Source organism: Theobroma cacao, chromosome 8, assembly GCF_053813885.1.
Source record: "Theobroma cacao isolate CCN51 chromosome 8, ASM5381388v1, whole genome shotgun sequence".
In the NCBI taxonomy this organism is placed as follows: domain Eukaryota; kingdom Viridiplantae; phylum Streptophyta; class Magnoliopsida; order Malvales; family Malvaceae; genus Theobroma; species Theobroma cacao.
The window spans coordinates 4,961,205-4,973,071 of record NC_142646.1 but is presented as its reverse complement, the minus strand read 5'-3'; the positions used below and the strand labels follow the sequence as shown (position 1 = coordinate 4,973,071).

Genomic DNA, 11,867 nt, shown 5'->3' with positions numbered 1-11,867 from the left:
ACTTTTAAAAAAGTGATTTTAAACAAACAATTCTTAAAATTTAACCTATTCATGTTAAAAAGTAATTTAAAAAAAAAATTAACCTAAATATATGAGAATAAAAATACAGATACTAATAGTTTGATTGCCAAAGAAATTAACAATTTTAAAATTGCTAAAATTTCTCATTACTGCATTAGTTTGAGCAATTATCTATTCTATTACATCAGATTAGTCAGGACAATGCTAAAGAAAATTACCTTTTAGAGAAGGAATTTTCCTTTCAGTCCTGAAAACTAAGGTATTACTCACAAACTACAAACACCGTAGCTTCAGAAAAGCTATCTGTAAAGTTCACTTCTAACACCATCATTGATACAGAGAACAACCAATGGACAAGAAGTTAGATCCTATCATGCATGAAATCATATCATCACTTCTTGTGCATTCTCGAGTTGGGGGAGTTATATCGCAAGGGTGACAGAGGCTTCCTTGCTGAATCTAGATCGGTAAAGTCAATTTTCTTCTCAATCGGGCTGCATGTCTTGGGGCTTGATTTTCGCTTGTTTGTCTGTGAGGAGAGTCAAGCAAATAATAGCATCAAATCAATGAAATTGTGACTACTGACCAGACACATGCAGCAAGTGCACTTGTGTTTACATATAAAACAAGCACTCATGTGCAGACCAACAGATGCAGAGAATCCAACAGAATCCTTCCTCACCTTTGCAGATGCACTACCAGAATGCTTCCCACCAGAACCATGGAGGTTCTTTTCTTTGTGATATTGCATCAATAATCTTTTGTTCTCCTCATCCAATATGTTGTTTTCTTCAAATAGAACTTTGACCTATATAGATAAAATATCTTGTTAAGTTCTGACAAGGAAAATGCAAATTTCAACAAGCACCCAGTGTCCAAGGTCTTAGTTATCACCTCCTCTTCAGCTTTATTAAGGTTGATCCTCAGATGTTCCTTGTCTTTCTCAAGGGCCTTTAATTCAGCAGCTAGTGACAAAACTTTTTTAGTTGAAGGCCTCAACCTGCAAAGCAGAATCATAAGAACTGATTCAGCACATACTGTGACTAAAATATGAGAATAATCCTTAGCAATGAAGAATGATAAAGGCTCTTTAATTGAGTGACACCAAATATTCCATTAACCAACAAAGATGCAAAGGCAAATGGAAAACAATAGAAGAAAACCCTCACCTATGCCACATTGTAATCAACTTTTGACATGATTCAAGTGAATTATTTGCCTCCAAGAATGCACGTCCTGACATAACTTCATCTTTACAAATCAATGTTGCCAGAATTGACTCAAGCAAATTCTCTTCCACAGACATGCCCTCAGAAGATGAATCAATCTTCAAAGAAGGCAAATGTTTATCAGCCAGTAAATATCATAGTACTACATAAAACTATATATGATGGCAGGTTTTCTAATCAATCATAAACAGTCAAAAACTGAAATTTTTTTTATCTAAATTACACTTTAGCTTCCATACATTGAAATCAAATAACATAAGTAGATGCCCTTGACTACCTTTTGAATTTCTACAATGAACCTCACAAACTCAAAAACAAGATCCCAAATCACTCAACAATTTCAATTCTTTCACTGTTCCCACCCACCGCAAACAGTTTTAGAACTGTTATTGGAATGGTGGAATGTCAAAGGGGAACTAACATGTATCAAGGTGACAAGCTTATGGATTCAATTACCACAAGAAAGGGACAGAAGAGGGATTGCACAACTCTAAAGTTAAAATAAATATATCATTGACTGAACTGGCATTGGAGGACTCCTGCTTGAACTTTATAGTTAGTTATTGCTAACATAGAAGGTTATAAGAAGGCATGTCTTCAATCCGTAGAACATCATCACCGTTTTAGCTTCCAGATGAACAAGTAAACAATTAACTGAATCTAACTTACAAATTATAAAAGTTAACTCCACTTAGAAATCAAAAATTGATGGCACAGTCTTACAAGGTAATACTTAAAAAGCTCATAAGCACTACCATCGACTGCTCCATAAGCATTACCATTATTCAAAACCCTCCAAAAATCAATAAAGAAGTGAAAGGAAAATTATTCAAGTTACCCGTTGGCTGTCATAATGGTGTTTGTAGAACCTTAATTCTTCAGTTAACTTGCTCAACTCCTCTTCCAATTCATGGACCCTAATCTCAGCTTCCTTGGCCCTCTCATCAGCCTCATTCCCAAAATCCATCAACGCCTCCCTATCATGATCATAAAGCGAACACTCTCTTTCCCATTTGTTACACTGAGTCAACAAATTCGCACACTCCGCCGCAAGCTTCTGATTCTCCTCCACGAATCTCTTCAACGCCACCGCATTCATATTCGCTTCCGCCTTTTAAAAAAAATTGATAAAAATGTCAATAATTTCACATTCAGAATATAAATATATAAACTTTTTTTATTGAATGACCTTTGATCGCTCGATGATTTGATCTTTCTCTTTCAATTTTGAGAGGAGGAACAGGCACTGGTCACGGAGGCGACGCTGGGCTTCTTCGGAGGAACGGAGTTTCAATTGCAAAGATTGGGTGGAGATTTGAAGACCTAATGAATCTTCGATTGTCTCTTTTATGTAACCATCTGTTTCTTGAGGAAGATCCATGATTTCGATTACACAAAAATTTTGATTCTTGAAGAACCCTAGATCTTGCAAGTTTTTTTTTTTCTCAAAAACGATTTTCCTTTTGAAGGAAACTGTAGAATTAAAAGCCAAAAAAACAACTTAAGAAATTAGAGATATTGAGAAACTGGAGTTAAGCTTCTGAAACCAGAGATCTTGAGGGGAGGCGGGGTGTGTTTTGGAGAGGGAAATTTTTATTTTTCTCGCACTTACTGTTTTTCTGCTCTGGGTTTTCAAATTGGAAGTAAAGAGGCTGAGTAGCCGTTAGAGACAGAATGGCCCCATTGCCGACGTGGCAATATTTCCCTTTGTTGTCCTTTTCATCTTTGGAGTATTGGGGCGATTTTAATTCGGCCCCTCTGTTCATTAGCCCAAAGGAAAGCCTGGCCCAATTAGATCACTTGGATTTATCATTATCAACGATAATATGTTTGCATTTAATTATTCGTTGAGAAATGATAAATAGAGCAACGACTTTATCCTGGAAATAAGGCTGATAAAATAAATATTATACATACATTTAATTTTATATTATTTTGTATTATTGTCGTTGAGCTTCTTTAATCTTTTTCATAAATCTTTTTATTGGTTATAATGTTAGGTATAAATAGGAGAATTATTTTCAAATCTCTAATGTAAGGACTCAAATCATCAATTTGAACCGACCTAAGGCATAGACTTTATACTTTATAGCTAGTTAATGTGGAAAAAATCAAATGAAAAGGCAAGAAATTCAACATATGTAATGAGGACATTGTCCATTAAAAATTTTACTGTTGATAAGATACATTGACTTCTCCTAGTTACTTTCCAAAGGAGTTGTTTCTTGCCACGTTGTGAGCCTAGGCTTCCTTGGTTTTCTCGTTTTTCTCGTTGCCTTTACCGTCGGCTGATTTAGCTTCCACTGATTCCATGTACCATTCCATCTTGTCTTCCATTTCTTGCACCTGCATATTTTAATTAAAAATAATAACGATGAACATCAACCATAAATGCAAATATATATATTTTTAATTCTTTTAAAAAAATGAGATTAAATCTTTTTAAATTAATGTAAATAAATAAATAAGCTTACGCCAAATAAGCAACCAATCCAATTTGACCAACTAAACAAGTTAGGTTTGTTTAATATTTATTTCTGTGGTACGTATATATAGACTCTTGGAGATTTTAATTATATTTTATATACAATAAAAGGTAGTCTACCATCTGAAAGCACCAATAATGACTTTTACGGATAAAATATTGTTCATATTAGAAATTTAGGATGGGGGATCATGGAAAAGGGGAAAGTTAACCTTTATAATAAAGTAATTAATCAACCATGTAAAAAAGAACTAAAAATAAACCTCACACCCTTCATTTCAGAATAACGTTTTTGATAGATCAAACATTAATGATGCCAGACTCATACCAAAATCGATTATGAACCAAATATATAGTTGCAAGTTGAATGTTATGATATTATTTCATCAGAGAGAAGTCAAATTTAATATTAGTCAAGGAGGAGCATGATCTGATCTACTTTTTGATTTCTTATCTTGCGTATTTTATTATTGATTTTTTTATTTTAAAATATAAATGAATTAAGAAACCAACTTCTCGTTCTTTTCCTTTGATTTTGTCTTTTCCATAAAAGAAAAGTAAAGAAACTTGATTTTAATTAATCTCTTGCACAAATAAATAATGGAAGATCAGGAACACAAACTACAGCTTAATCGAGGTTTATGGGCTAAGAAAGATTTTTAATTAGGTGAAGAATATTATACCTTGTCAATGAGATCTCCTGCACGACGTGCGTTCTTAGCTGTTTCTTCTGCTAAATCTTCAACCAATTGAAGAGTAGCTTGAAGTTTTCCACCATCCGGCAGCTGATCACCAACCTCATCTGCTATCTTCTCCACTTTCTCAGCCACTTCTTCGACAACATCCGTTATATGCTCAGCTGCCTCCATCATGTTGTCAGCCTCATCTGTATATATACATATGCACCCAGTAAAGATAAATCAAATCTCTTAGTTATAGTCTCTCATTAATTTGTTTAAGAAGAAGACGAAGACCATCCTTACTCTTCAGTTTTAACAGTGGTCCCCATTTGCTGGTCGTAAAGGATAGCAATACTGATACGATCGCTCCCAGAATCCAGAGCCTGCAGATAATAAAATTGTGACACCTTCAGAATACTAGGGAGAGTAGTCCTAATGTAATAACAGAAACCTTTTCCGATCCAGTAGATTTCTTTGTTTGACTAACCAGTTGGGACCGGCCGGAATAAGATTAAAAGGAAATGGTGGAGCTGGCCCTGGTTCCAAACTGCAGCAGACGACCATATTGTTCCTGCATCCATTCGGTATATCTATTAGGGAGAAGCAGCCAAACAGCTAGCATAAGGGAGATTCAAGGTCCAAAAAAGGAGAACAAAAACAAGATTACATCTTCCTGCCGTTTCCGTTAGTCTGGATTCCAAGGTCTCCGGTGCCGAGTGGTGACGGCGAGGTTTGGTTCCTCAGAGAAAGCTGTTCATTCTTGTGGCTTGAGATGGCCAAGAAAAGACCAGTTTTAAGTATGGCAGGTTGAGATCTGCATAAGGAGTACTCCTGATGAAGGCACTTAACTTTGCAAGGAAGAACCGTTGATGATCCGGTCGTTAACATTTTCTGTTATGAAATCTTGAAGCACCTTTCAGTAAACGCAACAGCAGAAAGAGAAAATAACAGTAGAAACTTGATTAAGTAGAAGCTTTGTGATAGGTTGATGAATCAGAGGCTGCTTTCCTCAGAAAAATATTGGGCGTAGTTGGGACTAATGACTATACCGGACCAAAACATTAAAGAGCTGCCCGAATAGTAGTTCTCGTGATTGAATATGTGGAAATAATGGAGCACGCACCTTGTCTCAAAGCCATAACAAGATTCCTTCCTTTAATTGAAAAGGTGCACACTGCACTGCACATCTTAGATATGCACAACATTGCTCTCATAATGACAGTAATTCAAGTATATAAAATTCGTAAAAGTCAATGAAATCCTTGTCAATATCAAGTTATTGACAACTAATTTTATTACCGCATTCTTTTGAATTATTTTATAAATTATTTACCTCAATTTAGTTGAGGTATTTTAAATACTTAAAATTGACTGTGGATGGGGAACGGCTGTACACTCAATTTCAAAAATTTTACTCATAACACTTTTTTTAGTGGTCTACATTGGGTCAATACAGATTCATTTTCATTTTTCCACGGAAAACGATAAAAATGTGTTTTAAAAGAGAAAGGGAAAAAAATTACACAAGGTAAAAGAAGAAGAATTGTGAAGTTCGGAAAAAAAGAAAGAAAGAGAGGCTCAAATCTCTTAATTTGTTTTACTTGTAAAATTAATTTTACTGTGATCATTTGTCACTATATATTAACAAATGATTTCTCGGCTAACTAAATTAATTAAGAAATATGAAATATATAAATTACATATTAATAAATTAAATAATGATTCATATATATCTTTTTTGTTAATTTTGGTGTTTTTAGTAAATATATTTTTGTTGTATGTGTTACCAATCAAATATAATCTAGACTTGATGATTTTAAAATGATATGAAAAAATATGAAATTAAATAAATTTAGATTTAGATTTATTGTGTTTTATGTCTTAAACATATTAAATACGGTATTTGCAATTAAACATGTCAAATACAATAAAAAATGGTCAATATTGGAAAAAAGAAAGAAAGAGATGCTCAAATCTCTTAAAGAGTCAATTTTTTTTTGTTAAATATTTAAATAAGTTTTTGAATTATGTTAAAAAAATTAATTCAGCTTCTATTTTTTTATTGCGTTCAAGTATGTCCCTGAATTTTTATTTTGAGTCAAATAAACACATTTTCCTAAAAATTAATTAACTTGCATTAGTTAATGATATATATGACACATTTATACCATATCATCTATCACGTGGTAAATGATGTGATATTGAATATTATCGATTCAGATTTGTGTGCTTACTTTTTTACTTATTTACTCAACTTAATCAATAATATTTAATACCATATCATCTATCACGTGGTAGATGACATAATATAAAAGTGTCACATGTACCATTGACTAATGAAAGTTAGTAATAGATAAAAAAAAATATTTATTTGACTTGAAATAAAAATTTAGAGACTTATTTAAACATAATAAAAAGATAGGGATTGAATTGATTTTTTTAAATTAATTTAAAATTTTATTTAGATATTTATTTTTTTTAATTTTGTAATATTGAATTTGTATCGGAAATTCATAAAGGACAATTAATGAGAAGAGGACACAAAACAAGATCTTTCACGATATGGTACAGTTGGCTGTCACTTTTTTAATATAAGCAAATTAATCACGAAAACTTTTAACACGTGTATCATGTGTTATTCTGAATCTTAACTTAGAAACTGTAGCCATCTCTTTCTCCTCCTTTTTATTTTCTTCTTTTTTTATAATGGAAACAACTGTAGGTAATTGTTTTCTCTGTAACTTGCAAAGGATTTATTTTATTAAAAAAATAAGTTTAACTACAGGTTCAATTTGGATGGTTTCATATATATGCAACACAAGAATAATTTAATAAATTATTATTGGATACATCAGTAGCAAAGTTGTAATTAATTTTACCAGGGGATTTTAATATATTTGTATATAGATTAATATTAAGTATTTTGTGAAGATGGAGCATGTTTTATTTGCTTGATAATTGAGTAGAGACTTGGAAAGTGGAAACCCACCAAAATGGTGGACTTTGAGTGGCAGAGTGGCAGTGGCAGCCTGGCTATATGGTCCATGGTGTAACCTGAAAATAGAGTTTGGGGACGACCATTAATTATTGATGTTCACTGCTTTCAAGTTGAAAGGGGATTTTATGCAAGAATTATTGGACCTCCGCTGGCTTGAAACAACTCCACAGTGTTGCAAACAAGGATAATTTGTTTTTCATACATAAATTTATTAATATATTGTAGACATGTTCATACAGCATGTATACATCTTTCTTTTCTTTTTAGATATGTAAATATTGAAAAAGAATATTCAAAAATTTTGGCAATAAACTTTTCTATTTAAAGGTAATAAAAAATTAATATTTATGTATATATTCATATGATTGTTTTCGAATTGCTCCGAACTTGGAATATGCAATGATTTCTAGTGTGGGCTAGCAATAAAAAAATAATTTAGTCCTATTTCAATAATTTGGTCTTATTTGATGTTGGATCGATTGATTTCCTTGTTGGGTTAATTTGAACTGATTATAGTAAAGTCCAACATAATTACGTTGTTTGGATTTAGGTAAGGTTTTTTTATTTCTGTAAAATCCATCCAAACCCTTTTCATCAAATATTTAATTATTTATACCTTGTAAAAGTACAACGTAGCATTACAATTTAAAGATTTCATCAACATTGATGATTATTCTGGACCTCAACTCAAAAGGAGAAAAGTTCATAAAAGAATGTAATTATGAAAAAAAAAGAATGGTCTATAGCAAGAAATACGTAATATATTTAATGTTATATTAATTATTTTTTATAAATTTATAATTAAATTATGTAATTAGTTTTTATATTTTATAAAAAATATAAAATTAATCTTTATATAATAATTTGTATAAATTAAGTTTTTATATTTTTTAATTTGTTAATTTTAATTTTTTATTTTAACACTATTAAATTTTTATCGTTAAGTATGTTAATGTGACATTTTATTAATATGATGTTGATTATGGATTAATATGACAAAAATATGAGCGTGATAATTACAGAGAATCAGATTAAATATACCCACTTTCATGTTTTTCAAATTGACCTAAATTTTACAGTTTTTCTTATTTTAATTTTTTTGTGAAAAGTAAAAAGTTGTAATTGTCTTCAATTTTTTTTGAAAAGAAAAATCTATTTTAGTATATATTTGAGATTTTTGCATCCGGAGAGTAACTCTGCAATCTCTTAGGGATTGGGTTGCTTCATATGCCGTCAACATATGTTTTACATCTCTATTCGCTAGTTTTGCAAATTTTGCTTCCCAGAACAACTTCAATAATTCCTCAACGGATGATACACTGGGAAGGTTGAATGACCTCTTCCTTGGACTTGAACAGGATGTATTTTTGCTCAATTATTGATAGATGCAGATTGGTTTTGAGGAATCATGGGTCTTTTTTTTTAATGTAATTTTCATCTCTATATTATTTTGGCTTGATTTGTAATGATTATATTATAGAATTATTATAACAAAAAAAATAGTATTAACTATGTGATTTTGTGGGGAGGGGTGAAATTCAGGGGCAGGTTGAGGAGAGGATATCAAATGAAAATATGGGGCAAATCCTGTGTTGGCAGAGCATCCATAAATCTGATCTATGACTAAATTAATGCCTTATGATGTTTGATGGGTGAATGAAGCAGGAACTGAAATTAAGGCCCCAGCACTTTATTGTCGTTTTGTCCCACGAAGGAACTGGACGCAAGAAGCAGGATCTGTAAGGCATCTGGTTGCAATGCTCTGCGAGTGACAAACATGGGTAACTTCACCACCAAGAGGCTATGGATAGCCATGTTCTGTAAGTTTGACATTGAATAAATGTGCTACTGAGATCTTATGTCTTTTAGCAAATGGAAAGCCAGTGGGGAAGCATTGTGCTCATTGGCGCCTCTGCCACTACTTGCTGTTTCCCCGTAAGCTGTCACTTTCAAGTTCAACTTTGAAAAAGATTACTAGAAATTAAGTTTAAACTTATATATATATATGTCACAACCAAGTTAACATTCCTAACATATTTATATCCTCTTCAAACTCAATAAAGGGCAAGATGTTGAAAGTCAATAATTTAATGCTTGAACTGAGCTACTATTATTAATTTAAAGGTAAACAATGACAAGTCAACCAATGCTAAATTCAGAATTTCTGAACCTAAAGAAATTTAACTTATGTTTCTCTCAACTGACATGAGTGTAATGCTGTTTTCTCAACGTCTGCTACAATTATTACAGCTCTTCACATCAAATAAAACCCAACAAGCAGATTAGAGAAACTTCTGACGCGAAACACTGCAATTTTTTTTTATCAAGAATTACTTTTTGTTGCCCTTTATTCTCTTATAGGTGTATGTTGATTTTGCTTGCTAGTTGATTTTTGTTTTTATATGTCATGTGGCAATTGTCACCTTATCATTTTTGTCACATTGTCATGATGTTGTTATATTAAAATATAATTAATATCACATCAATAAAAAATATTATATCAATTTATTTAAAATGTCACGTTAACATATTTAATAATAAAAATTTAATAGTGTTAGAATTAAAAATTAAAATTAATAAATTAAAAAAATACAAAAACTCAATTTACATAAATTAAATTTACATTTTTTATAAAATATAAAAACTAATTTCGTAATTTAATTTAATTATTTTTACCTTTTAAAGGAACCACGTGAGCATTACAATTTAGAGATTTTATCATCATTGATGATTTATTGTGGACCTCAACTAAAAAGGAGAAAAGTTCATAAAAGAATGTAATTATGAGAAAAAAGAATTGTCTATGGCAAGAATTACGTAACATATCTAATGTTACATTAATTGCCTTTCTTATAAAATTACAGTTGAAAGAGGATTCATTGAACTCCCTATGCATCCTTATTGTAATGAGAAGAGAGCTGCATTGTATGTTTGCCTAATCATGACCCTTGTCATCTTCCTTTGTCTCTTCGGCTTTTTCATCCTTGTCGAAGAAAGATTCCACCTGTTTTTCCACATCGTCCACCGCGTCTTCTACCTGCATTTCCAGCATATACATAGTTTGGAATTAGTAGAAAATAATTAATTTTAACAAACATCCTAAAACAAGGAAAAGAAATTTAATTATATTAACAAACATAATCAATTGGAAAAAAATGCAAGTGCTTGCTGTTTTTGCCATCTGGATATGCGAAAGTAGACAACTAACATGTGCGTGGTGAGTACTTTCATTCTACATATATCAATTGTCAAACTGATATAAAACAATTAATTATTCCGATCAGACTACCAAACTAGACCAAGTCCGCTTCATTCCAAACAATTCAAATCAGAGGTTAATTGCTTCTTTTTGTCTTGGATTTGCAGTAGGATAAGACAGAAAACAGTGATGGGTTGAGTCGAAAGCAGCATTAATCATGTGCTCAAGCCACGTAGGATATACTTAATAAATACCAACTATCTAATCCTATATAGTTAATTAATTACATATTCTAGAAAACATGAGATTAGGTAAAAGCAAAGCAAGAAACCTTGTCGATGAATTCTCCTGCTAAACGTGCGTCGTCGGCTGTTTCTTCAGCAATATCTTCAACAAATTCAAGGGCATCTTTAAGTCTGCCTTCCGGTAGTTGATCACCTACCTTATCTGCTACTTTTTCCACTTGCTCGGCCACTTCTTCTATTATATCTGTTACGGTTTCGACCGTGTCTATTACAGTTTCAACTCTGTCTGTACACCATATAACATATCTAAAGTGAGGCTCAAGACAAGAACTATTAAACGATAAGCAACTTAAATTGACAAACATGATTTGACATGAATATTGATAATATAGCTTCTAGTCCTTACCTTTCAGTTTTAATAATGGCCCCCATTTGCCCCTCCAAAAGGGTAGGATTATACTGAACAGCATTCCCAGAATCCAAGGTTTCCTGCTAAAGGAAATCACTGTGAACAAACCATATTGCAATACGAGAGTCAAAATGCAGAATGTTGTAAGACTAACCAGGACCCAGGAGAAGGATCAGAAGGGATCGGAGGTCCTGATCCAACACCGCTGCAGACGACCATGTTCCTGTATCTGTCACTATTTGGCACTCTTAGACTGGTGCCCAGCGATTGCAACTTCTGATGGTTTCTTAGAATCTGATGTTTTCCCTTTTGTTTTGATATCACCAAGAGATGACTAAAACAGAGAATAGCAGGCTGGGATTTGGACGACGCCATTCGAAAGCACACAGCTTTGCAAGGAAGGATGGATCCTGAAGTCGACATAACTTTGTATGATTTCCTTAATGCCTATGAAATTGTTTACGTTTATGCAACAACAGAAAAATGAGAGAACTCACGCTGAAAGAGGTTAATATATAGACTACAGGCAGCTAACAGGAAGTTTCTTAAAGAAATCATTGCGTGTGGAATAAAAGGTAGAAACGGTCGAAACAAAATGTTT

The 11,867-nt window shown here is 32.3% G+C and overlaps 3 protein-coding genes across 3 annotated transcripts; all 3 read right to left on the bottom strand.

The window, feature by feature from the left end:
* Positions 1-119: 119 nt before the first annotated feature.
* On the bottom strand, positions 120-2,886 carry LOC18592099 (uncharacterized). The gene is made up of 6 exons (XM_007018629.3): positions 2,440-2,886; positions 2,089-2,361; positions 1,191-1,348; positions 916-1,021; positions 704-829; positions 120-550 (listed from the first exon to the last, which is right to left on the bottom strand). Exons 1-6 carry the CDS (start codon positions 2,629-2,631, stop codon positions 413-415), a joined length of 993 nt encoding a protein of 330 aa, XP_007018691.2. The 5' UTR covers positions 2,632-2,886; the 3' UTR covers positions 120-412.
* A 480-nt stretch (positions 2,887-3,366) lies between these two features.
* Positions 3,367-5,446, bottom strand: LOC18592098 (uncharacterized). The gene is made up of 5 exons (XM_007018628.3): positions 5,083-5,446; positions 4,903-4,986; positions 4,719-4,798; positions 4,419-4,621; positions 3,367-3,596 (listed from the first exon to the last, which is right to left on the bottom strand). Exons 1-5 carry the CDS (start codon positions 5,301-5,303, stop codon positions 3,492-3,494), a joined length of 693 nt encoding a protein of 230 aa, XP_007018690.2. The 5' UTR covers positions 5,304-5,446; the 3' UTR covers positions 3,367-3,491.
* A 4,716-nt stretch (positions 5,447-10,162) lies between these two features.
* Positions 10,163-11,754, bottom strand: LOC18592097 (uncharacterized). Its single transcript, XM_007018627.3, has 4 exons — positions 11,421-11,754; positions 11,264-11,346; positions 10,944-11,143; positions 10,163-10,450 (listed from the first exon to the last, which is right to left on the bottom strand). The coding sequence occupies exons 1-4, from the start codon at positions 11,687-11,689 to the stop codon at positions 10,349-10,351; spliced, it is 654 nt and encodes a 217-aa protein (XP_007018689.1). The 5' UTR covers positions 11,690-11,754; the 3' UTR covers positions 10,163-10,348.
* Positions 11,755-11,867: the final 113 nt, after the last annotated feature.

Excerpts from the sequence above, each read along its gene's own strand:
- LOC18592098 (XM_007018628.3), bottom strand. The coding sequence starts at position 5,303 with ATGTTAACGACCGGATCATCAACGGTTCTTCCTTGCAAAGTTAAGTGC. Across the intron at positions 4,799-4,902 it reads ATTCCGGCCGGTCCCAACTG|GCTCTGGATTCTGGGAGCGA; the intron begins GTTAGTCAAACA and ends TATTATCTGCAG. Across the intron at positions 3,597-4,418 it reads CAGGAGATCTCATTGACAAG|GTGCAAGAAATGGAAGACAA; the intron begins GTATAATATTCT and ends TAAAATATGCAG.
- LOC18592097 (XM_007018627.3), bottom strand. The coding sequence starts at position 11,689 with ATGTCGACTTCAGGATCCATCCTTCCTTGCAAAGCTGTGTGCTTTCGA. Across the intron at positions 11,347-11,420 it reads GATCCTTCTCCTGGGTCCTG|GAAACCTTGGATTCTGGGAA; the intron begins GTTAGTCTTACA and ends TTCCTTTAGCAG. Across the intron at positions 10,451-10,943 it reads CAGGAGAATTCATCGACAAG|GTAGAAGACGCGGTGGACGA; the intron begins GTTTCTTGCTTT and ends CTGGAAATGCAG.
- LOC18592099 (XM_007018629.3), bottom strand. The coding sequence starts at position 2,631 with ATGGATCTTCCTCAAGAAACAGATGGTTACATAAAAGAGACAATCGAA. Across the intron at positions 1,349-2,088 it reads ACCATTATGACAGCCAACGG|ATTGATTCATCTTCTGAGGG; the intron begins GTAACTTGAATA and ends CCTTCTTTGAAG. Across the intron at positions 1,022-1,190 it reads TTGATTACAATGTGGCATAG|GTTGAGGCCTTCAACTAAAA; the intron begins GTGAGGGTTTTC and ends TCTGCTTTGCAG.